This window comes from Anguilla rostrata, chromosome 6 (genome assembly GCF_018555375.3).
Source record: "Anguilla rostrata isolate EN2019 chromosome 6, ASM1855537v3, whole genome shotgun sequence".
Taxonomy (NCBI): Eukaryota; Metazoa; Chordata; class Actinopteri; order Anguilliformes; family Anguillidae; genus Anguilla; species Anguilla rostrata.
In genome coordinates this window covers 32,901,530-32,925,443 of record NC_057938.1, presented here as the reverse complement: position 1 = coordinate 32,925,443, position 23,914 = coordinate 32,901,530, and the positions used below count along the sequence as shown (strand labels likewise).

At 40.2% G+C, this 23,914-nt stretch overlaps 1 protein-coding gene across 4 annotated transcripts in view; it reads left to right on the top strand.

The window, feature by feature from the left end:
* LOC135257876 (keratinocyte-associated protein 3) overlaps nucleotides 1–23,914 on the top strand; it is a 36,790-nt gene that overhangs the window by 8,235 nt on the left and 4,641 nt on the right. For 2 of the 4 annotated variants that reach the window (XM_064341097.1, XM_064341100.1), the window contains exons 6-7: nucleotides 10,530–10,635; nucleotides 10,990–11,568. The exons of 1 other annotated variant lie outside the window; for it this stretch is intronic. In XM_064341097.1, coding sequence (XP_064197167.1) covers nucleotides 10,530–10,616 — 87 coding nt within the window. In that variant the 3' untranslated portion in view covers nucleotides 10,617–10,635; nucleotides 10,990–11,568. Of the gene's footprint in view, nucleotides 1–10,529; nucleotides 10,636–10,989; nucleotides 11,569–23,914 lie in introns of those variants that run through there. One more of the 4 variants, XM_064341098.1, reaches the window with a different exon arrangement.

The following is a 23,914-nucleotide window of genomic DNA, read 5'->3' as shown; positions in this document are numbered from 1 at the left end:
TGCCTGTAATGTAATGTAATGTTTTGGAATAGTGTTTTATAGCTCAGCGTAACCAAAAGTTTTCTCATAATCACATTCACTTATGTCATTCACTCGGTGGTAACAGTAAGACACTGCACCCGACAAAACATTATCAATGATTTTTGTAATTTATTCAAAAATATTATTATTATTGAGGACTTCTGAGTATAGCTATGCGATATGTTTGCTGATAGACCTAGCTGACACCATTTACTGGAGTCAGACAGAACAGGAGAGGATGACAGGATTGATGTACTGTCTCTGTCTCCTACTTCCTTACTTATCTACTGAACACAGATAACACTTCATCGCTATGTAAGTATTACTGCTCAAAATATTTCGGTTATATACGTTAGTTTTTGAAATTGAGTGTCTTTAAATAGGTGAGTGGTATTTTATAATGAGGATATTTCACACTGTAATGTAAGCGTTCGTTGTTAGCTTAGTAGTTTTTGTGATGCATGCAACAGTGATGACGTGACATTGCCAAGACGTGGTGGATGGTTAAAAATTGTCATCCCATACAAGAAAACATTACAAACTGTAGAGTACAGAAATACATATGAGTTAATTATTGCACATTTAGGTACTGTACTGCATTGTGAGACAATGTTTCGGCATTATTTTAAAATCTGATGTCAACGTTTCATCTTAAACCTTCATAAGGGGCTCAATGGACAAAAAGCATTTTATTCATTTTTGAAGAGATTCTGGATATGTTTCTGGACCCCTAGATATTTTAGACCACTGTACTGATGGAAAGCTTGTAATTACCACTTGAAAATGATGCAAAACTGAGTTTGTAGTGAAATATGTGAATATGTTTGGAGACACTGGGTACACTGCTTAGTTTTTGCTTCATAGAACTTTAGCAGTTCTACATAGCCACCCTTAGATTTGATGAACTTGTGGTCCAAGAGTTTTTGATCCGGGACATGTATAGTTTAACCTGCTGTATATGTGGGATCTCTCAGTATTTCATTGCAAACTAAAAAAGAGCAAATTCATTTTTGATTTTTTGCCAAGACAATTGCATTTGTGGCACTTTAGTTTATATTCATAATTTTGGAAATAATAATCTAACTTGGTATTGTAAATGGTATAAATGTCTTGCTTCATTTAAGCCATTTTTCAAGTCTCTGTGGTGTTCACATCTGGAGTTATAAAGCTTTAAATAGGGTACGCCTAAATGGGCAAGGATTGGCCAGATTTGCCATGTGCGCTAAGGGGTTAAAATCTGATTTGCTAGACTAGGCTCATGTGAACAAAACGTATATCTGTGGATTTTTCGTAAATTGTGTCACACAGATTGTCTCAAAAATCCATGAATAAATCCAAGCGACAGGAAATGCACAAATGTGAACCGGCTACATTTATTTGTGGATCGGCTACATTGATTTGTGCATCAGCTGCATTTATTTGTGGATTTATTGGAAACAGTACTACACAGCGGCACTGCTTCCAGTTATCGCATTGCGTAGTCTACTAAAACTAACACAAGGCGATGCCCACGTGCTCTTTGGTCTAATGGCCCGATGAGGTCTATCCCCAACCGTTCAAATGGGACCTCCATTAATGGTAATGTTCGCAACGTTGCTTTTGTTGTAGCCACAGGATTTACTAACTGATAATCGGGACAAGATGCACACCACCTCTGCACTTCGCCCAGAATGCCTGGCCATTAGAAGCAGGCCATTAGCCTACTCAGGTGACCAGCCATCGCATTTCCCGATGGCTCTTCGGTACCAACAACTGGGTGTTTTTCTTTCTGGTTTGAGTGTCACAACTCACTCGGTATAGCCTATCTTTAATAATAGAAAAATAAGGGTGAACTAGAGCGGTGCCAGGGCGTGCCCGGTGACCATCAATAGCTATCACTTGGTCAAAGGCAAAGTGTAAAGTATCATCCTGAGATTGCTTGAGCAGAAAGTCCTCCTGGAGATGTATGCCTGAAGTCAGGAAAGCTCTTGCGAGGTTCTCCTGACCCCGCCTCTTCCTCAGCAGCGTCGGACAACCTTGCGTCACCACTGAACACATCACATAGCTTTCAGATTTCTATCAGTCTTGATCGCTTCCCCATGTACCCTTTCATCATATTATTAAACCCCGGCCAATCAATACCCAATAAAATGGGATGCGACAGGCGGGAGCTAATCACGGCCTTTACTCTATGCTTTTTCCCCCGTGTCGAATTTCCACTGGCACCACTGGGTAATTGTGAATATCCCCATGCACACGTCTTATTGACACCCACAATGCTTCCACCAATGTCTTGAGCCGAACCATGCTTTGGTGAATCATGGTTTGTTTACACCCCGAAAAAAGCAAAGCCTGGCATGTACCCCCTTGAATCCTTTCCGGTATCCTGTAAATCCCCTCCTGACTAGGGGAGAGGGCTGGCGGGCCAGCGACCCACACCACTTGCCTCACTTCCATCAGAGGACAGTTCCTGCGGAAATGGTTGGGCTGCCCACAATGCCAGCACTCCCGCCCAGGCGTCTGAGGAGCCCTCTGGGTGTCCGGCACTGCAACTACTGAGACCAGGGGCTCTGGGGGAACTTGGAAGGGGTTGTGGAGAGACAGTACAGATCAGTACAGTCCCCTTTCGTATATATTGGTATTATATCATAGGGTGGCAGTGTAGTATAATGGCTAAGGAGTTGGTCTTGTAACCTAAAGGTCGCAGGTTCGATTCCCTGGTAGGTAGGACACTGCCGTTGTACACTTGAGCAAGGTACTTTATCTGCATTGCTCCAGTATATATCTGGCCGTATAATTGGATACAATGTAAGTCACTCTGGATAAGAGTGTCTGCTAAATGCCTGTAATGTCATGTAATATTACCTTGCTTCCTCAGGTATTTCTTTAGTTTCTAGGGACGGTCTAAAAATACCTGCCAGTGGTTTAAAAATGATCTCCGATAACTCTTTGAGTACTCTTGGGTATATGCCATCAGGGCCTGCTGCTTTATTTGTCTTTAGTTTAAGTCATTCATCCAGTAAATTTTTATCCTCTATTTCAATATTTGATAAGACATCCTGAATACTGAATATGGCTTCCGGTCTTTTAGTAACATCTTCTCCAAAACTCTGAACAAAATAACTATTTAAGGCATCAGCAACATTTTATTCTTAGAAAACAATGCTCCTTCTTCATTCCTGATGCACCTGATATCCTCTTTGACTTTCCTTTTCCTACTATAGTATTGAAAGAAACGTTTAGGATTACTTTTTGCATTTTGGGCGATTTCCCTTTCAAAGAGCCTCTTGGCTTCCCGTAGTTCTTTTTTAATCTTAGCACGCATATTACATTATTCAGCCTTATTACTCTCAGTGCTGTCATTTTTGTATATCATATACAGTTTTTTCCATCAAACTCTCTTGTTTGGCTTTGTTCATTCATTGGGGAGTGTGCTTCTTCAAACTTACGTTTCCCTCCCTTTTAAATAAATTAGCATTACACTTCAAAAATAACCTTTTTCAACCTTCTACACTTTTCATTCATAGACTTGCAGTTAACAAGTTTCACCTGGTCAATATTACTTCAATTTTCTTGCTTCTTGTTGAAATTGGCTCCTCTAGAATTTAGAAATCTGGCCATAAAGTCAATGTTAATTTGCCATAATACATCAAATCTAATTGCAGAATGATCGATAGTCCCAAATGGCTCAATTACCTCTATGCTACAAATTCTGTCCAGATCATTACATAGCCCCAGGTCCAGTATTGATTTCCCTCTATCGGCTGATTGACATGCTATGCCAAAAAAGGTAATTTATAACATCTAAAAATTCTTTCTCACTTTTTCCTTGTCCTGTCATTATTTCCCAATTAATAGCAGGGTAATTGAAGTCACCCATAATAATAGTCTCACAATTACTGACAAGCTTTATTTTTTATTTTTCCAAATAGTGTTTAATTCACACTACTGTCTGAAGCTGGCAGCCGGTAACACACTCCTACCGTAAGGCCCTTTTCATGTCCCCCAATGAGCTTTATCCAAATATCTTCACTAGGCATGAACTGGTCAATTTCTGGAATTTTCTGCACATTAAAATTTTCTTTTACATAGAGAACTACACCCCCACATCTTACTGGATCTATCCTTCCTAATGAGTTTGCACCCTTTTATATTATATTAATCTACAACCTCCTCCTTACTTTTTTCCCCATGCCATGTCTCTGTAATCTCAACTATGTCAAAGTCCCCACTATTCATAGCAGCCTCATGTTCCAAAAATGCTTCTAGCATTTAAACAAAGACATTTCAGATTATTACTTCTAAATATCCTCTCCTGTTCCCTCACCCCCCGCCATCCCAAGCCACAAATACTGCAACTTTGCTTTAAATAGACTTCATTAGTGTTCACACTATTATAGGAAACCCTGACAGCTTCCATCCTAGCACTCTGCACTTCCCTTCCCTTTTCACCCTCTAGACCTCCCTGCCAACTAAGTCCCTAGTTTAAATAATCCTGTGCTACCTTAAGCATAAACTGGCCCAGTACAGCAGTACCCCTCTGGTTCAGGTGCAGCCCATCGCGCTGCCCAGAAGGAGGCACCAAGACCACAATATAAAAACATGCAGGTGTCTCCGGACAACTAGCAGCATAAACCAGAGAAGAAAAATAAATAAATAAATAATCCACTTTTATCTATCTAACATTAAGTGTTGAATAACTTTAAGCCATGGTTAATCCATGCCATTGTCATGAATTAATGATGGACTCCTGTGTTATAATTTTTCTTTCATCTGAGCAACACAAAGTCATTTTACGGCTGTGAACGGGATCACAGGCTTTATATAGTCTTCCCTGGTTTTATTTTGTTTAATAAAACTTCAAGATACTCTTGTCATTATTACTTAGTTAATGAATAGCCCATATAAGCTATTTAGCTACAGGTTTAATGAGACATTAAAACAGCCCCACAATATATGTTTAGGCAATGTTTTCATTCTGATTGATGAAAATTCAAACAAATGCGAACAAATTCTTTAAATGAGATTCATTCTGGCTCAATTTTTTTTAAATTACAGGCCAACTCCCACCAAAGAACGTCTTGTGAGAAACGTCTGATCACTAAATCAATATCCTTGCCTTCCATTGCAGCTGTAGAGTACTGAAATTGGCAGTACACCCTGTGCAATGTGCACGGCTCTTAAAGGGAATGAAAATAGGTTGTTTGCTTAGCTCTTAACAAATCCAGCTGCACCACTCCTACTGGTAATATATTTCGTATAACGCAGCCCTGTTTCCAGGTGCACCCCACATTTTGTGCTGTGCCTTCCTCACCTCTGGTTTGAAAATGCCAACATTCACTAGCCATACCCAGTGCACCCATGTGCCGTGCCATTGACTGAGCCCATGTTTTGTGTGACATTGATTCTGGAAAATAGAGCACTAAGTGTCACATGAAAGTGTGAAATACAAATAATTTATGGTGAAAATAATCTGCAAGTGAGCTGCGGTACACTTAAAAATTGTGCTACACATATGACCTATGGATGTTGAAAAGTACAGCATGAATAAAATGTATTATTATTATTATTATTAGGGGTCCAAGCAGCGAAGCTGGTGGAACCCTATTGCATCTGTTATGATTATTATTAGGGGTCCAAGCAGCGAAGCTGGTCGAACCCAATTGTATCTGTTAGGATTATTAGGGGTCCAAGCAGCGAAGCTGGTGGAACCCTATTGTATTTGTTAGGATTATTAGGGGTCCAAGCAGCGAAGCTGGTGGAACCCTATTGTATTTGTTAGGATTATTATTAGGTGTCCAAGCAGCGAAGCTGGTGGAACCCTATTGTATCTGTTAGGATTATTAGGGGTCCAAGCAGCGAAGCTGGTGGAACCCTATTTTATTTGTTAGGATTATTATTAGGGGTCCAAGCAGCGAAGCTGGTGGAACCCTATTGTATCTGTTAGGATTATTATTATTAGGGATCCAAGCAGCGAAGCTGGTGGAGCCCTATTGTATCTGTTAGGATTATTATTAGGTGTCCAAGCAGCGAAGCTGGTGGAGCCCTATTGTATCTGTTCGGATTATTATTATTATTTTTTTTTTTTCCCCCCCGCTAAAAGTCTCTGAGGCTCAGAAACCATAAGTCCTAAAGCAACCAAATTTGGCAGGTGGGTTCCTATGGCCCCCCACTACTCAGGCACTAAAAACCACTTATTTTGGCCAGATGGTGGCGCTATAACAAAAGGTCATGCGTAAAAGACCATAACTCCCACACCATAAGTTAGATCAACACAAAACTTAATCGACCTATGCATCTGAACGTGCTCTACAACTTTGCCATTGGGACCACCTATGTCCGCCATATTGTTTGCCCGCCATTTTGACTTTTTAGACGGGGTGTGGAAGTTTTCTCCGCTAAAATGTCTGAGGCTCAGCAACCATAAGTTGTAGACCAACCAAATTTGGTAGGTGGGTTCCTATGGCCCCCCACTACTCAGGCACTGCAAATCACTCATGTAGGCCAGATGGTGGCGCTATAACAAAGGGTCATGTTTAAAAGGTCATAACTCCCACACCGTAAGTCATATCAACACAAAACGTCATCGACCGATGCATCCGAAAGTGCTCTACAACTTTGCTATTGGGACCACCTATGTCCGCCATATTCTTTGCCTGCCATTTGGACTTTTTTATTAGTTGGGGTGCTGAAGAGCTGTAGCTCCACATCTAAAGTGTTACGACATCTAGTAAACTTCTTTACGGCAAGCGGCTAGACGACATCCATGGCGACGCAAGTAATCCGACACCGTAGAGTCTAGTTTTTATCAGTGAGGGGATGGTCTGAACGTCGGAGAAGCAATGGAAGACAGTGCCAGCCAGAGTGCATACTAGGCTACTAAAAGTTTGTTAGCAAAAGCTTTTTGAGAGGATGAATAATTACTTTTCTTGAGCATGGATCCATTTGAAGACAGTATCGCGTGAGTTTGTTTAGTCTTTGAATCTGTCATTATGCTGAGAAATAGCTAAACCATTTTATTGATAGTATTTGAGTTTCTGTGCAAACGCGCGAAAACACGCTGGTATAATAAAACGACGGTAATATAAATGACGGTAATACATATATAGTCCGCTTTCTTCCGTTGCTACCATAACATAAACTGTCTTGTGTCTACAGCTGCAGTTTCTCGCTGCAATTACTAATATTGAATATAAACAAAAGACGCAATTTATGCTGTAGTCTGCCAATGTCTGAATTGGGATGGCAGGTATGCCATCCCGCCAAGTTACGCCTTGGCGGGGGCATGCCCCATACCTATACAGCACCGAGAGTTTGGCACTTTTCAGGGTTCCCCACAGAAATAACCACAACAGCCACAGACACTCAGCCCTTAAAAACATAAAATTCTGTACATTCTGACCCCATTTCAACAGACAGATTTCATAAACAACTTCACATGTCCACACAATAAAGCCCCAAACTAAGGGGATTTTGTGTTTTCTCCTTCTTTTTCTTCTCTTTCTTCTTCTTCTTCTTCTTCTCATTCTTATTTTTCCTGCTGCCTATCCCACTAATAACATGTCTCCCCATTGGACATTTTACCGACACCCGCCAAATACTCACCTACACAACCCAATGAAAAACTTGCATACACACGCAAAATACCCATACCTTTTTACTCTGAAACATTTTCAATACAAACAGCTAGTCCGCCTGTGGCCTAGTAGGTAAGGTTACAGTCTTGGGAACACAGGGTCCTAGGTTCAAGCCCAGCTAGGAACGCGTTTCTTTAACCTGCTTTTACCCTCACTAATAATTGTCTACTACTTCTCAATTATTGCTTTTGCACCATATCTACCAGCCGTTCACCGAACGTATACGCTGCATTATGACGTACCGTCTGCACGTTCAATTGTTAACCGGCTACAATATTGCAAAGCCATATGGATTCAACGGGAGCTATTCTGTGCTTACTGGCCTGTGTTCTTCTTTAAAACCACGGACAGGTTTGCTAATGATATTTCACGCATTGCATAGCTATGTCATGGTGCTGTCCTAACAAAGTGACAGACTGGTAAACCTCCGGTTGAATGATTGAATCCCGCCTCGTCCTCAGGCAGATAATTTCCTCTTTTACACTAACGTTCTCTTACGCTTATATTTGCTTTACCAAAACTCACTCATGGCCACCCATATGCATTTCATGACGGCAGATGTATTCCTTTTATTAAAAAGTTACACCAGTTCACCGCTGTGCCATTTCTACTAACTACATTTCTTCAATTGGCTACTGTACAAAACCTTCTTATCAGCAAACGCCACGTTTCTACATTCATGTTACCTCGCCCTGTTCTCTATCTAGCCACATACAAACAATTACTACGTATGTACGTTCTGCAACTCCCCATTAAAACATTACATTTAAAATCATGACTCACTCATAATTATAACTATTAGTACTGAACATGAAAAAACACAGCAGTGCAATAGATTTCACACGTTACTTAACCCTCCACTTCAATGGCTAACTCTTTAGAGCGACTGTTATATATTCTGTTCGATAAGGAATATAAGCTCGCTCACGGTTACTCCATTTACTTCGCACTATACTCCCTGATCATGTCAACCTTCACCTACATGCCCATTCTGCTAAAAACATACTGTTTCAACTACGCAATTTCATAATTTAATCATAATTTCTCTCACACTGTTGTTATTTTCTCATAATGCAAAGCCTGCTGGGACATATGCGTCTGCTCCTATTCTCCACTATCATGTTTTCCAGTTCTAGTTTAGCAAAACAGCGAAGAGGATTCCTACCTGCAGATAAGCCTATCAAAATGCCTTATAAACCTCACAAACACTAAAAGTGCATCTCCACGAAATAACAGACAACGGAGCAGGATACTATCATTCACACAAGGCAACAAGTTGCGACCTAGGGAGTTATAATTACTTATCTTGTCAGTCAATCTTTGGAGTCAATACCGTGAGCATACAATGGCCATATTTCACTGCCATCACGTTTCTGATCGCATTTTACGCTTAGCACGCACCTTTCTCACAGCCACTGCTTTGAAAGTATACTGAGAAAACGGTAGCATGCTGAATACATCTCATCAACTTACCGTTTCTTACAGGGTCGCATTTCTCACTCTCATAATAAAATTAGGTAATTCCACACCTGTTGTTAACTGCGATGTCACCCTTTTTAGACCAATTTGGCTTGCTTGACAATTCATTTATTCAGTAGGTGAGAGTATAAGCTTTCTAACGATGTATAACATGTCTGATTTTGCTCAGTTTCTCAATGTCGTATTTATTATTGATGATTTGTCTACCCAGCAACTGCCAAGGCAAAATCCTTATAGGAACACTGCGGGGAATTTTTTTCTCTTCCTTATTAACCATTTGTTTCCAACACAAACTGAGCAGGGTGGGAATATTAATTTTGTATTAGAAACATTTCTGTTTTCATGTTTTTCAAATATAAATCAATACAAAATATAATTAATGAATGAAATTGGAATTAATACACTTCTTTAAAAGTAGATTTAAAAATATCTTTGGTAAATGGACTGCATTTATATAGCGCTTTTATCCAAAGCACTTTACAATTGATGCCTCTCATTCGCCAGAGCAGTTAGAGGTTAGGGGTTAGGTGTCTTGCTCAAGGACACTTCGACATGCCCAGGGTGGGTTTTGAACCGACAACCCTCCGACTGCCAGACAATCGGTCTTACCTCCTGAGCTATATCGCCCCTTTGGCCTTCTCCGAGGGCCTTGAGGGCCCTGACTGCTGTATACAAAGAGCAGATTGATTGTTTAAGTATCAGAGGGGGATTTTAGCAATATCAGTACCATCACTGAAGTGTTAATAGTTGTTTGACTTGTTGCGGACAGTTATTGGTTTATAAAATACCATAATCATCAACCTGGGGTGTCAGTTTCAACCCTCCTTTGGGGAAGGGAACTGCCTTACTATTTCTTTATTTCTTGTTATCTCTATTGGTTTTACTAATTGAGACTGGGTTTTTTTAATCAAATTATAATAATGCAATAACTGCATTGCTAAAGATTTTTTGACATCAGGTCTGTAACTACTTAAAATGCATAAAGAAACAGAAACATCTTCTGTAACTAAATAGAAGCATTTTCTGAATTTTCCTTTACACATCTTTCCAAACACACATCAAGATTTTGATAAGTCAAAGGTAACATTGTCATCATAGGCATTGGCCTTGCCTTATAAGTATATGTGTACAGCTAATCCATGCCAGTAGAAAGCATCCCGCAGCATTCTGGAAACATCAGAATCCATTACTGTTGGAATACGGTTTGTTTTCAACGTTTTTCTTCACACCTTATATAAACCATCGACACAAGCACACACCTGGATACATGTCTGAATTGTGTATATACACATACATGTATGTACATATTATTTGAGATGAACATTTAGCATCATTTAGCGCCCTTTGGGTAGGTGTATAAGAGTGGTTAAGATCAGTTCTGCAGGACCTCATACCTATTCCCCTTTCCCTCAGCTTGAAGAAGAGGCCATGGCCATCAGAATGGGGACAGACTCAAATTTTTTCTCTCATCAGCTCATTGGACCCCAATCTGTTAACTAATGAACAAGAACTCTGGAAGGTAGGTTTGGACACAAGGTTTAGGACACCAGACTCAAATTGTATGTGACAGAGCACACCATGCTTATTTTATAAATCACACTGCAAACTGGATAATATCTGTGTTGTCTTGAAGCCTGCCATATCTTTTGTGAAGGGCTTAATTTGTACATTCAATGTAGATGACATTTCTAGATATCTTAAAATGTACATAACTTTAAGTTGATTTTATTTGGATCCATGCATTTATTTGTCATTTTCCAGTTTGGCTAGTATTACTGCAACTGATTATACCATGATTAGCATATTCTTACTTTGTTACTTTGAAAAGTTTTCATGTGACAAACATGATTCTTTCTCTCTCCCTTTCAATTAGCCTGTGTTCCCTATCTTAGAAAAACCACAAGACAACGAGCAGTTACATTTCAGGAGGACTTCTTTTGCCTGTAGATTTAGTCAAGGTTCCAAATCTGATTGTGTAATATAATATATTATAATATAGTATGTATGCTTTGCACACTCCTTGTCTGCACTGGCCATAGAAAAACTTCTTCATACAAGGATTTGAGACTTGTCTTCAATCAGAGGCAAATATTATTACAAAACTGCCTGCATGTATATGAGGCATTCGACCAGACATGTATTTAATCAGCAGTAAATCAGCATTCATACTATTTTGTTTTAAATGAATCAAATTGTCTAAAATGTTTTTATCGGGATGAGGGGAATGTGAATACATTTCAGTTCATTTTAATTTGGTCTACAGACATACATAAGATGCCTTCAGAGAATAACATTTCTCATTCACAAAACTGTTCACAGTTCCCCCCACCCTATAATCAGTATTTTGTAAATAGGCCTTTGGCAGCAATTACAGCAGAATGTACAGCTGCAGAACAGAATGCCCTTCTTGTGTATCACTATACAAATAAAATGTCCCATTCTGTTGTTTCCATTTTTTGAGCTTGGTGACTGGGAGATTCACTCAAGGATTCTGTTGGGTTGTCAGAAGGGAAGTGGGAGGGTGAGGTTGTGCAGGAGCTAGAAATGCTTCTAGCCTCAAAACACTGTAAAGGTGCTTTTCCACCGTAGGGCCGAACTGTTACCAGGGCCGCTCCGTGCTGCTCAGGACTCGTGGGAACGGTTACCGTTTCTGTTTCCATCTGTCGGGCTGCTAAAACCAGGACTAGGAAGTGTCTAAGAAAAACTAGTGACGACAGCAAGTGACACGGTGAATCAGCGACGGCGTTCCATTGTGTATAAATATGCGCCAGTTGTTGTCGTTGCTTTCCATTCTGTTTTGTTTTTGTTATGTTTCGTTGGCTGACGATATGGACGAGGATTCTGTGTATTTTGGTCTGTTTTTGGTTTTTCTTTTCAGCGTATCCTCCACTGACCATCACTGTTGCATGCATCACAAAAACTATTACACTACTAACTAACGCTTACATTACAGTGTGAAAAAATCCACATTATATAATACCACTAACCTACTTAAAGACACTCAATTTCAAAATTTCAAAAATAATGTGTATAACTGAAATATTTTGAGGAGTAATACTTACACAGCAATGATGACATTTTATCTGTGTTCAGTATATGGAGACAGAGCCAGTAAATCAACGATACAGTTCAATCCGCTTCTGTTTTGCTCCAGAAAACGATGTCAGATAGGTTTATCAGCAAATATATGGCTTAGCTATGCCCAGAAGTCCTTAGTAATAATAGTATTTTCCAAGAAATTACGAAAAATCATTAACAACGTTTCGTTAGGTGCAGTGTCTTTTACTGCTACCACAGAGTGAATGCGTAAGTGAATGTGATGATAAGAAAATTTTCAGTTACGCTGACCTATAAAACGTTATTCCAAAAGCAAAATTAGACGTTATACATCGTTAGAAAGCTTATACTCTCACCTGCTGAATAAATGATTTGTCAATAAAGCCAGACTGTACTAAAAAGGGCGACAACGCCGTAAACGACACACGTGGTATTACGCACAGCTATTTTGGAGGGTACCCAGACATCACAAATGCGTGTATATTTCACAAACGGATTGTCCAAGACAATATATGACCACTCAGTCTCAAAAGGGACATCTCTACGTGTAAAGCCAATGGTAATGTTATGTATTTATTTAATATTTAATCCCAGATATTGCAGAATGACATGGTATCATTTTTTAAAACTTTTTCTCGTTTATTTCATTATTCAGTGAGCAGCATTTTCACAGCTGTATTGGCATATCTTAGGGCTATTGTCGGGTTTATCTTGTTGCTATGACGGAATACGATTTTTGAGTGGTGAAAGAATATTTTTATGAATGCGTACAGTCTGTGGGGTCACAAATTTTGGGCTGCGTGCGGACGTCCGCATAGGGGTCTGCGTGCAGCCCAAGTTGGGGCATAACACATAACACATATCACAGGTTTACACATTTAGCTACAGTGGGCATTCGTGGGATGGAGGGGAGCGTTACTGGAGTTTCTGTGAGTCAATCTAACAATCAGATTTAAGCAAATTGAAAATTTTGAGCTTCATTGGCAGACATTCCAGCTACTTGTGGGCTTGTGGGCTTGGAATAAATGAATTCAATCACTAATTGCACACGGGTATCAAACAATAAAGTTTTTATTGAATAACAATCACATACAGAAGTAAACAAAAAAGTTCAAAAGAAAAAGTGCAGTCAGTGTTGTATCGAGTACTTACAGTTCGGGTTTCTTCTGTCTCCGTCCAACCCACAGCTACCTCTATGCTTATTCTGAGGGCAGGTTTTTTCAAATGAGGTGATGCAACCCTCTCGCCTAAAAGAGCACGTAATAAAAATTCACCCAGAAAAGGCGAGTAAAGACTTATACTTTTGCAGAGCCCTGAAGGAGAGGTTCATCAAACAGGGAAAAATCAGCGATCTCTTCTCCTAAAAATTGACTAAAAATGCCAGTGGTCTAGAAGCATCGTACAACATGAAGTGTGGGCCCCCATTCAACATAGGGGAAAAGTTGGTCCTTTCAGTAATCAAAGAAGCGATCAAGAACAGATGAAATGGCTTTTGACACTGAAGAGCAGTTGTGAAAAACAGTTTGCAGTTCTATAGAGAACTATTGCGGACAGCAATGCCTTTCTAATGGCCTATGTTTGGTTCGCCTTTTCTGGCGAAGCATGGGAGGAGATTCTGTTTGAAAAGTACCTGGAAACTGATGGCAAGGGGGAAACAATATTCCAGGCACTTAATGATTATTGCCAGGCGAAAAACATTGGATTTAAAGGCCACGTGTATGTGCAAAATATGACACGACTGCTCATTGGTTGGTTACGCGTGCGCATCATAAATTATTCAATTATTCAGTTTAATCCAGTTCAAACGATATGCTTGACCTGTAAGTTTGATATATATGTTATAAATTAAAACACAAAAATCAATATAACCACCTCACGTCTCCATTCAATATGGGTGGGTGGGTGGGGGTGGTGGCGATGTACAGCCAAACCTGAGCCTTGGGGTGGGGCGCTGGTGGAAAAAATGTTGAGAACCCCTGAGCTACAGTGTTAGCACGAGAAAATGAAACACCCAATGAGGCATTATTGTTGTTTTCCTTTAAATTTGGAAAAAATCTCAGCATGACTAAGGTGTATCTTCACCTAACTGATATAGATATGGTCAGTGAATCGGAAGAGGAGAGCAAGAGAGGCTACTCTGAGCCCAATGGTATTGATTTTTCAAGGAGAATAAATACTGCACCAATTTCAGCAAGAGACAAGCCAAGCAGATCACACTTATTTATTAAGACCAAAAGAATGCAGATTAAACAAACACAGGAAGAGCAGAACTGGCAGAACTGGGGCCCACAAGTATTGACTGTATACACCTTTTATACCCTACCTGAGGCCCATAATACAAATCTGATACAAAGTTGAGGACATGATTCATGATGAACAGCAGAGTGGAGCTGGGTGTAAAAATGCAAAGTAACCGTTTAAGAAACGGTTGTGGATTATGGCTGTCCTTGTGTGAATTTGTACAGTCTGATGAACGTGTACCGTTGAGCACTTTCGCTTTGCTATATATGTAAAACAATGGCTGTGACAAAGCGTGCGGTGGCGTAAGTATAAACACATGGGAAACGCAGCTGAAATATGCCCAGTGTATGTACTCACTGATTTCACGGCCACCCTACGAGCCTTGATTGACAAAATTATCAGCAAGCTCGTAGAATTAGAGCTCCCGAGGTCGTAACTTGTGTACTCTTTTGTCCTGCTCCTGTTATTTCGTCGAGATGCACTTTTAGTGTTTGTAAGGTTTATAAGGCATTTTGATAGGCTTATCTGCAGGTAGGAGTCCTCTTCGCCTTGGAATTGGAAGTAGTAGAACCGAAGCACTTGATAGTGGAGAATAGGAGCAGACGCATGTGTCCCATCAATCTTTGCATATGATAAAATAACAATAGTACGAGAGAAATGATAAAATTGAGTTGTTGAAACAAAATTTTTTTAGCAGAATGGGCATGTAGGTGAAGTTTGACATGATCACAGATTATAGTGCGAAGTAAATGAAGTGACTGTAGCGGACCTCTGATTTACAACATATAACGGGTAACCTTTGCTGCCACCACCTTTGTTTATCCGGTAAGGTCCGGAGGGGGAAAAACAATGACTGAAGGAAAACGTATGGCAAAGAATATATTTTATTTAGGCTACTATTAAAAAGAGCTAGTCACGGGATATAGTGGATTGGTATTTCCCCAGTAACATTACGTCTGGGCACGCACACAAGTGAGATTGCACTACAGATACACAAGTGAGGATTATGGCACTGCAATCATAAATAGTTGCAATATAAGTACACAAGTGAGGATGACAGCACTACAATAATAATCTGCTGGTATAAATACACCAAACGAATACACTGCACACGTGAGTTGACTAAGGCCAACCGGGGAGAACACAATATAGACGGAGCGCAGACAATAATAAAAACCTGAATATAAACAATTAAGAACACATTCTAAAAGGGAGAGCAAGAGAGGGAATCACAAACACTTATCACTGAGCCATCGTTCAAACGGAACGACACGCCGCCAAAAAAAAACACAGGACAGGAGCACCAAGATCAGAACTCCAAGCCATCTCTCGGTTTTATCAAGTACCTCTGAGGAGCCCCCCAGGTGACATTAATTTACCTTAATTAGGCTGCGCCTAGGCTACGCAACCACCGATGTCATCGGCATTCGTTATATGACCGTGATCGAGATGCGTTTCCTTATTGAACGGTATATATAACAGACGGTATAAAAAATCATTTGTTAAAGTGGTGGGTGAAGTAACGTGTGAAATGTGTAGGAATGCATAGGAAATCTATTGCACTGATGTACTTTTCTTATGTTCAGTACTAGTAGTTATGATTTTAAATGTCATGATTTTAAATGTAATGTTTTAATGGGGAGTTGCAGACAGTGCATACTTAATAATTGTTTGTATGTGGGTAGATAGAGAACAGGGCGAGGTAACATGACTGTAGAAATGTAGTTGTATCTATCAGTTAAACCTGATGAAGTTGTCCAGCTGTCAAAGATCAAAGCCTGTTTTATAGACATAAAGGAATGGATGACCCAAAAATTTATCTTGCTAAACTCCAATAAGACCAAGATAATGGTAGTTGGGCCCAAGTCCCTGAGATGCAAACTATCTGACTATATGCTTAACATTGATGGAATCTCCATTACTTGAAGTGCTGTAATCAAAGATCTTGGTGTTACCTTTGATCCAGATCTTGCATTTGATATACATATTAAAAACATCTCTAGGGTTGCTTTTTATCACTTGAGAAATATCTTAAAATTTCGGAAAATACTGTCCTTACATGATGCAGAAAAGCTAGTTCATGCTTTTGTTACTTCAAGATTAAATTACTGCAATGCTCTTTTGTCTGGATGTGCAAATTCCTCTCTGAAAGGGCTCCAGCTAATTCAAAATGCAGCAGCTCGTATTCTCACTAGAACAAGGAGATTCGAGCACATCAGCCCAGTGTTAGCATCGCTTCACTGGTTGCCAGTTAAATCCCGAATAGACAATAAGATACTACTTCTTACCTTTAAAGCCTTATATGGGCTTGCCCCTTTGTACTTAAATGATTTACTTCTTTCTTATATTCCCTCACGAACGCTCCGTTCGCAGGGTGCAGGGCTGCTTGTTATTCCAAGAATAGCTAAAAGTACCATAGGTGGTAGAGCCTTCTCCTTTCGTGCTCCCCTCCTGTGGAACAAGTTGCCTGCCCATGTTCGGGGCGCAGACACTATCACCTTATTTAAAGCTAGGCTCAAAACGTATCTCTTTAGTCTCTCCTATATTTGAGGAGCAGGAGTGGGTGGTGGGCATAGCTATAGAGTCTCTGATGGACTGAGCGGTTAGTGCTGTCACTGGATCATCATTGGTAGTGCTGTGTTAAGCTGAACCGGTCATGGTCTGGCGATGACTGTCTCAAGCCTGTCCTCATGGTTGGCCCCTGCCTCTGTTTCCCTTAGCTATACTGCCATAGCCTTTTTCTGCCGGGGTTTTCCTTATCGCACGGAGGGACCTCTGTCTCTTCTGCTCTGCTTGCTAATCTACCATTTGAACCCCCTAACAATGTTTTTTTTTCTCGTTTTCCTCGGCTCTGGGCACCTGCCCGGAGCTCTAGCTCAAGTTTGCTGAGCACCCCCCACTGGTCCAGAGCTCCAGCCCTAGACCAGCTAGACCAGCTGGGCACCCCACCTCCTGCCACTGTTGATTTTCCATAACAAACTGGTGCCTGCCCACAGCAGATGGGTTCCCCCTCTGAGTCCGGTTCTGCTCAAGGTTTCTTCCTGCTATCAGTCAGGAAGTTTTTCCTTGCCACTGTTGCCCTAGGCTTACTCTTTGGGGGCCGGTTCTCTGTAAAGCTGCTTTGTGACAAAGCTCCTTTGTTAAAAGCGCTATACAAATAAAAATTGATTGATTGAATTGAAATGTGGCGTTTGCTGATAAGAATGTTTTCTACAGTAGCCAAGTGAAGAAATATAGTTAGTAGAAAAGGCACAGTGGTCAGCTTGTGTAACTTTAAGAAAATCAATACATTTGCCGACATGAAATGCATATGGCTGGCCGTGAGTGACTTTTGCTAAAGCAAATATAAGTGTAAGAAAACATTAATGTAAAATATGAAAATATCTACCTGAGGGCGAGGTGGGATTCGATCCTTCAACCTCTGGCTTTCTAGTGTGTAACTTTGGCAGTACATAACTATTCCATGTGTGAAATACCACAACATAACTATTCAATGCGTGAAATGTCATAGTCAAACCTGTCCGTGGTTTTAAAGAACACAGGCCAGTAAGCACTGCTGAGCTCTGTTTGAATCTATAGCTATTGAAATATAGCTTGGACATTTCTTGGGTGATAATAGAAGAGCTCCCTTTGAGTCAATATGGCTTTGCAATATTGTAGCCGGTAAACTGAACGTCATGGTACGTCATAATGCATAATGTTCGGTGAAAGCCGGGTAGATGTGATGCAAAAGATGTTGATGTTTTGCACACAGACCTGAAAGTAGGAGGAAATGACCGACGCTACAACAAGAATGATTTTTTTTTAATTCAACAAAGCCTCAACTCATCTTTGCATGGCCCAGATATTCCAAGCAGAGCTACCGTTTCAATCAGACCAAGCATTTTGAAAACCGACCCCAATTTAGTTTAGGCTAGGTATTTTGTTGACGTGTTAGCCCGTAGCGAAAGTTGATGCAAGTACAGTGCAAAGTACGTAATTACAAACTAAAAACGATGTAAAAAATACAGATTACCACATGTTCAGATTGCTTAATTATTTTTAAAAAATATATATTTTTTAACCCATTTGAACAGACTATACAGCAAATTTGGAATACACATTATGGCGTGCAGCCATAAATATAAACTTTTTTTTATTACAAAAAAAGTTCTAAATATGTGCCACTCAATTATTATTAAGTCTAGTGTATACAAATTTTTATATATAGGGTACAGGAAATTTTTCTTTGTTACTCCTGTTTAATTGATATCATTGATCTTAGTTTATACTATTTCTTTGTTTTTGTTCTGCAAGCAATTATTTAAACTGTTAACCCTGCATACCACTTTTTCTGCACCTCTGCACTTTGAACTGATGCACTTGTTGTACGTCGCTCTGGATAAGAGCGTCTGCTAAATGCCTGTAATGTAATATAATAATTGAGAAGTAATTGACAATTATTAGTGTGGAAAACACCAGGTTAAAGAAACTTGTTCCTGGCGGGGTTTAAACCAGCAACTTCATGGTCCATAGACTATAACATTGACCACTAGGCCACGCACAGACTAGCTGTTTAAACTTGGAAATTTCTTTGGTGATAATAGAAGAGCTACTGTTGAGTCCATATGGCTTTGCAATATTGTAGCCGGTTAACTGAACGTGTAGATAGTACGTCATAATGCAGTGTATACGTTCGTGAATGCCGGGTAGATGTGGTGCAAAAGCAATAATTGAGAAGTAATAGACAATTATTAGTGAGGAAAAACCCAGATTAAAGAAACTTGTTCCTGGCTGGGCTTGAACCAGCAACTTTGTAGTCCATAGACTGTAACTTTGACCACTAGGCCACAAACAGACTAGCTGTTAAGACTGGAAGGTTTGCTATTTCCCAGCAAACATGAGACGTCTGCCAGACGTGCAGATCATGTCTATTGCATCGGTCGGTCCAGGACCATATCTGTATGTCTGCACGACGTGTAAATCAGGTTCAGTATCTGGATGTCTGACTACAACCCCTCTTCGAAGTAGACGTGCAGTTCAATATTTGAACATCTGGCTAGGAGATTTTTTGGACGTCTGTGGACGTGCAAGACAGGTGCAGGAAATCGACATGTGATTAATGAAATATTTTTTATTTGTGATTAAACAAATAAATGATATGTATAATTTATTAACAACATATTTATTGTTATTATTGGAGAGAGAGAGCGCAAGAGTGTGTTTTTTTATCAATCAAAAACCTAAATAACAGCATTTAAATAGCTTACACTGTAAATCATGTAAATCCTTTGGTAGAAGGTAAATGCCTTCCGCACAATAAACCCTATCTAAACTAGCTAAATATAGTAAGCAATATAATGCTTAAAATGCACATTACTTTAGAGACAAATCTTAAAGAGACAAATCGAACTAGCACATGTCTACAGGGGAGCATATCTATGTTCCCAGGGTCCAAAGTTCTGCTGCACCTGACGAAACGTTGTGAACAATCTTTCATAATTTCTTGGAAAATATTATTATTATTGAGGACTTCTGAGCATAGCTAAGCCATTTGTTTGCTGATAGACCTAGCTGACATCGTTTTCTGGAGTAAGACAGAAAATCATTGATTTACTGTCTCTGTCTCTATCTACTGAACACAGATAAGATTTCATGTAGAGCTGGAGAACATATGACCCTGGGAACATAGGACCCTTTGTCATTTTCCCATTATGTGCCATATAAATTTGGGGAACATAGGACCCTGGGAACATAGAAATGACCCCGTCTACAGAAACATGAGTTACCCTTTAACGGGCGCCGCCATCTTATTGTAACTGAATTCTCTTAATGCTCATGGCAGATAGCATGACAAATCATCGTATCCTGTTGCAATGGCGGCTAAAGGCAAGCTAACACATGAATGATATTAGTACTCGCTATTGTAGGATATGTAGTGTTTAGATTTTGGCCTTAGAGAGGGAAACAGTAAATAAGAATGTGGCCTGGCCTCCCCGTCACAAGCATCAAAGCAAATGTGATTGGGGCAATATAAAATCCACTGATACCCTAATCTAGGCAGACAATCTATGGGTCTCACCCCCTCCAAAGAGACAAACCAAATGACACAGGATACCATATTGGGGGTCGGAGACCCTACATGCCTAACATTTCCCTTTCCCATGTCCTCTGTAAGTCTAAATTCAATCTTTAGGTAGGCCAGTCCTTGTCATAAATTAGTCTGACCCCCCTTCCCTTCTATCCTACACCTTGACTCAGCATCACCCAATCAGGGCAAAACATCCTCAAGCCATGCTGGGTAAGGTATTTAAGATTGCCACAGGAAAAAGGGTTGTGTTGCGTTAGTGTCAGAGCCTTGAAGAAGTTTTCCTCTTTTTATTTTGGTGGTGGTTCCTTGGTTGTGTGCTTTTAGCTGGTTTCCTTGTGGCGCTTATACTGGAATGGTAATACTTTTAGCAGGTCTGGCTGATCCGTTTCTCTGTCTTTCTCTGTATCGTCTCTTCTCTCTATTTTCTGGTATTTCTATGTTAGTTGTTTAATGTTTTGCTGTATGTCTTCTGTTGTGTAATTTAGAAGTAGAGTGCCTGCATTCAATAAAGAATGTATGTTTTCAATTAATTAATATAATTGACTGCTCCTTTTGAATTAAATTATTTAATCTTAAAACCTGGGATAGAGCTTGTTTTGACTTGTTGGTTGATTCCACCAGTGCACTGTAGACTGGCCTATCAATGAATTTGGTGATTTAATTGATAATTCTAATTTTAAACATAAGTATTAAATTAAATCAAATAAAATATATTTTACATGTAGGTTAAGTGAGGGGTTCTAGCATGCAATATCACTTGGTTCAGTATTCAGAGTGCTGAACATCTTAACAAGGAATTTGTTGTTGGAACCGCTGGATTCAGAAGATAAACATATTCTTAATTAATCCTTGCTTGTCCGACACTATCTAAACAAATTACTGAGTTTCTGTATATCTCTAAACACTTAACAAAGCAGGAAATGCTCACTTCATGTTCAAATAACACAATTCAAGCTAAACTTTGTGCACAGCACTCTGATTGGCTGAGGTGCGCGTGATCATCTCATGCAGCAGTGACGTGGAGCCTCTTGAACAGGCTGCATAATGCAAGGACCGTTGTTGCAGTAAGGCAAAGAACATGTGCGTTGTTTTAGTTTCATTAGTAGACGATACACAACAACTGTGCCGAATACGGAGTTTCGCAGCACCACCATTGTCGATCTGGTCATTTATTTAACACGCACCCCCTCCCAGCAGTATCATCTACAACTACACCCCCCCACCCATGACATAGTGGACAACATTGTCTATTTTGGCATTCATAAAAATATTCTTTCACCACTCAAAAATCATATTCCATCATAGGAACAAGATAAACCCGACAATAGCCCGAAGATATGCCAATACAGCAGTGAAAACGCTGCTCACTGAATAACGAATAAACAAGAAAAGTTTTTTTTATATGATGCCATGTCATTCTACAGTCAATATCTGGGACTAAATATTGAATAAATATACAACTTTACCGTTGGTTTTACATGTAGAGATGTCCCTTTGAGACTGAGTGGTCATATATTGTCTTGGACAAACCGTTTGTGAATTAAAGCTGCAAGCGGAATTGGGAGGGGTCCAAGTATCGACACTATTGAGCCCCTATGGAGTAATTTTAAAATGGTTTTGTCCTCATGATCATATACCTTCACCCAACATATCTACTGAATATCATGATGATTGTATTAAATATTGATCACTTATGGCCAATTTTGTGCTAAGAGATGCTGTCGGATTACTTAGTTGTGTCGCTACGGATGGTCCTGGCCGCTTGCCGTAAAGGCCATTACTATGTCGTAACACTTAGATGGCAATCGACACTTAGAGGCCGGGTGTATGTAGAGCTGCAGCGCTTCCGCACCGCAACTAAAAAAGGTATCAGACTAGTGTTGTCACGATACCAAAATTTTGACTTTGATGCCGATACCAGGTTTGGTATCTCAATACTGAAACGATACTTGAAACTTAAACAATACTGATTCGATACTCTAAATGGTAAATGGACTGCATTTATATAGCGCTTTTATCCAAAGCGCTTTACAATTGATGCCTCTCATTCGCCAGAGCAGATTAGGGGTTAGGTGTCTTGCTCAAGGACACTTCGACACACTCAGGGCGGGGTTTGAACCGGCAACCCTCCGACTGCGAGACAATCGGTCTTACCTCCTGAGCTATGTCTATACCTAACAATACTGAAATGACCTTAATAGATCAGAAACGACCACAATGGTTGACCTCATTTTCGAATTCACGGTTTATTAAAAACCTGGTTTATTAACAGCCTTTAAGATAAAGTCTGTTCAACATATTAATACGCATAGGCCTATAGTGTTACAACAGTAAAAAATAGAAATATATATTAAATATATTTAAAAAGTTAAACAATTGTAAACTAAATAATCTTTAAACAGGTCTTTCACTTTAAAATAGATCTAAAAACAGCATATTTTAATAACAATACAGCATCTTCCTATAATTAAATATTTCCAAATTAGAACACCTATGGCTACTGAAGTGAACTGAGTCAAAGCTTGCGCTGTATCAACGAGGTTGCACAAGCGCACTACCATAGTTGCTACTGCCATCTAGCGAGGATTCTGACAAACTACACCTTTCATCCTCTCAATCAGTAATGCGTGAGACACATTTCCCTGGCTTTTACATTTGACACAAAACTACCGAATCTCGGAAAATTCTAATACCGAACAGTTTCTTTTTTTTAAGTACCGAAAAACTGCTGAAGTTTCGGTATACCGTGCAACACTACGTCAGACACATATTCCAATCCATTGCTCAGCTTAGCAGAGAATGCATATTTCAGAGCGCCTCAGACACAGATAGAATAGATAGAAAAAAACGAAACAAAAAACGAAATATCAACTCGCCATCCCTGCTACCTGCGTGTTGCCCGCAGAGTACTGTACAGTACAGTACAGTTCTTTCAGGTCGGAGCGTGGACCCAAACTAGCACCCTGGCTGCTAAGTGTCGCCCCCTGGCGCGGAGGTCAGAATTTCTTTTCTGCAGTAGCCCCGCGCTCTGCAATTGCCTCCGGGCATATGCATGTGCGGTTTCCAAGCGATCCTGAAGCTGTCAGGTGTAGCTTGGCCCCGCAGGAGCAGATGGTGCATCTGGGGGTCGTCCGAAGGCCAGCTCCACAGGGGTCCTCATTTCCCTGCCCAACATGAGGAGGGCCGGTGTGCATGCAGTTGAGTCTTGGACCGCCGAGCGGCACGTCATGAGGACAAGGGGTAATTGCACATCCCAATCGAGCTGATGGGCGGATGTTAGGATGGATAGCTGTTCCGCCAGGGTGCAGTTAAATCGCTCCACTAATCCATTGCTCTGGGGGTTGAGGGGTGTTGTGCGGGTCTTGGTGATCTCTAGTCCCTCACATGGTGGAGAAAACCTGGGATTCAAAATTCCTCTCCTGGTAGCTGT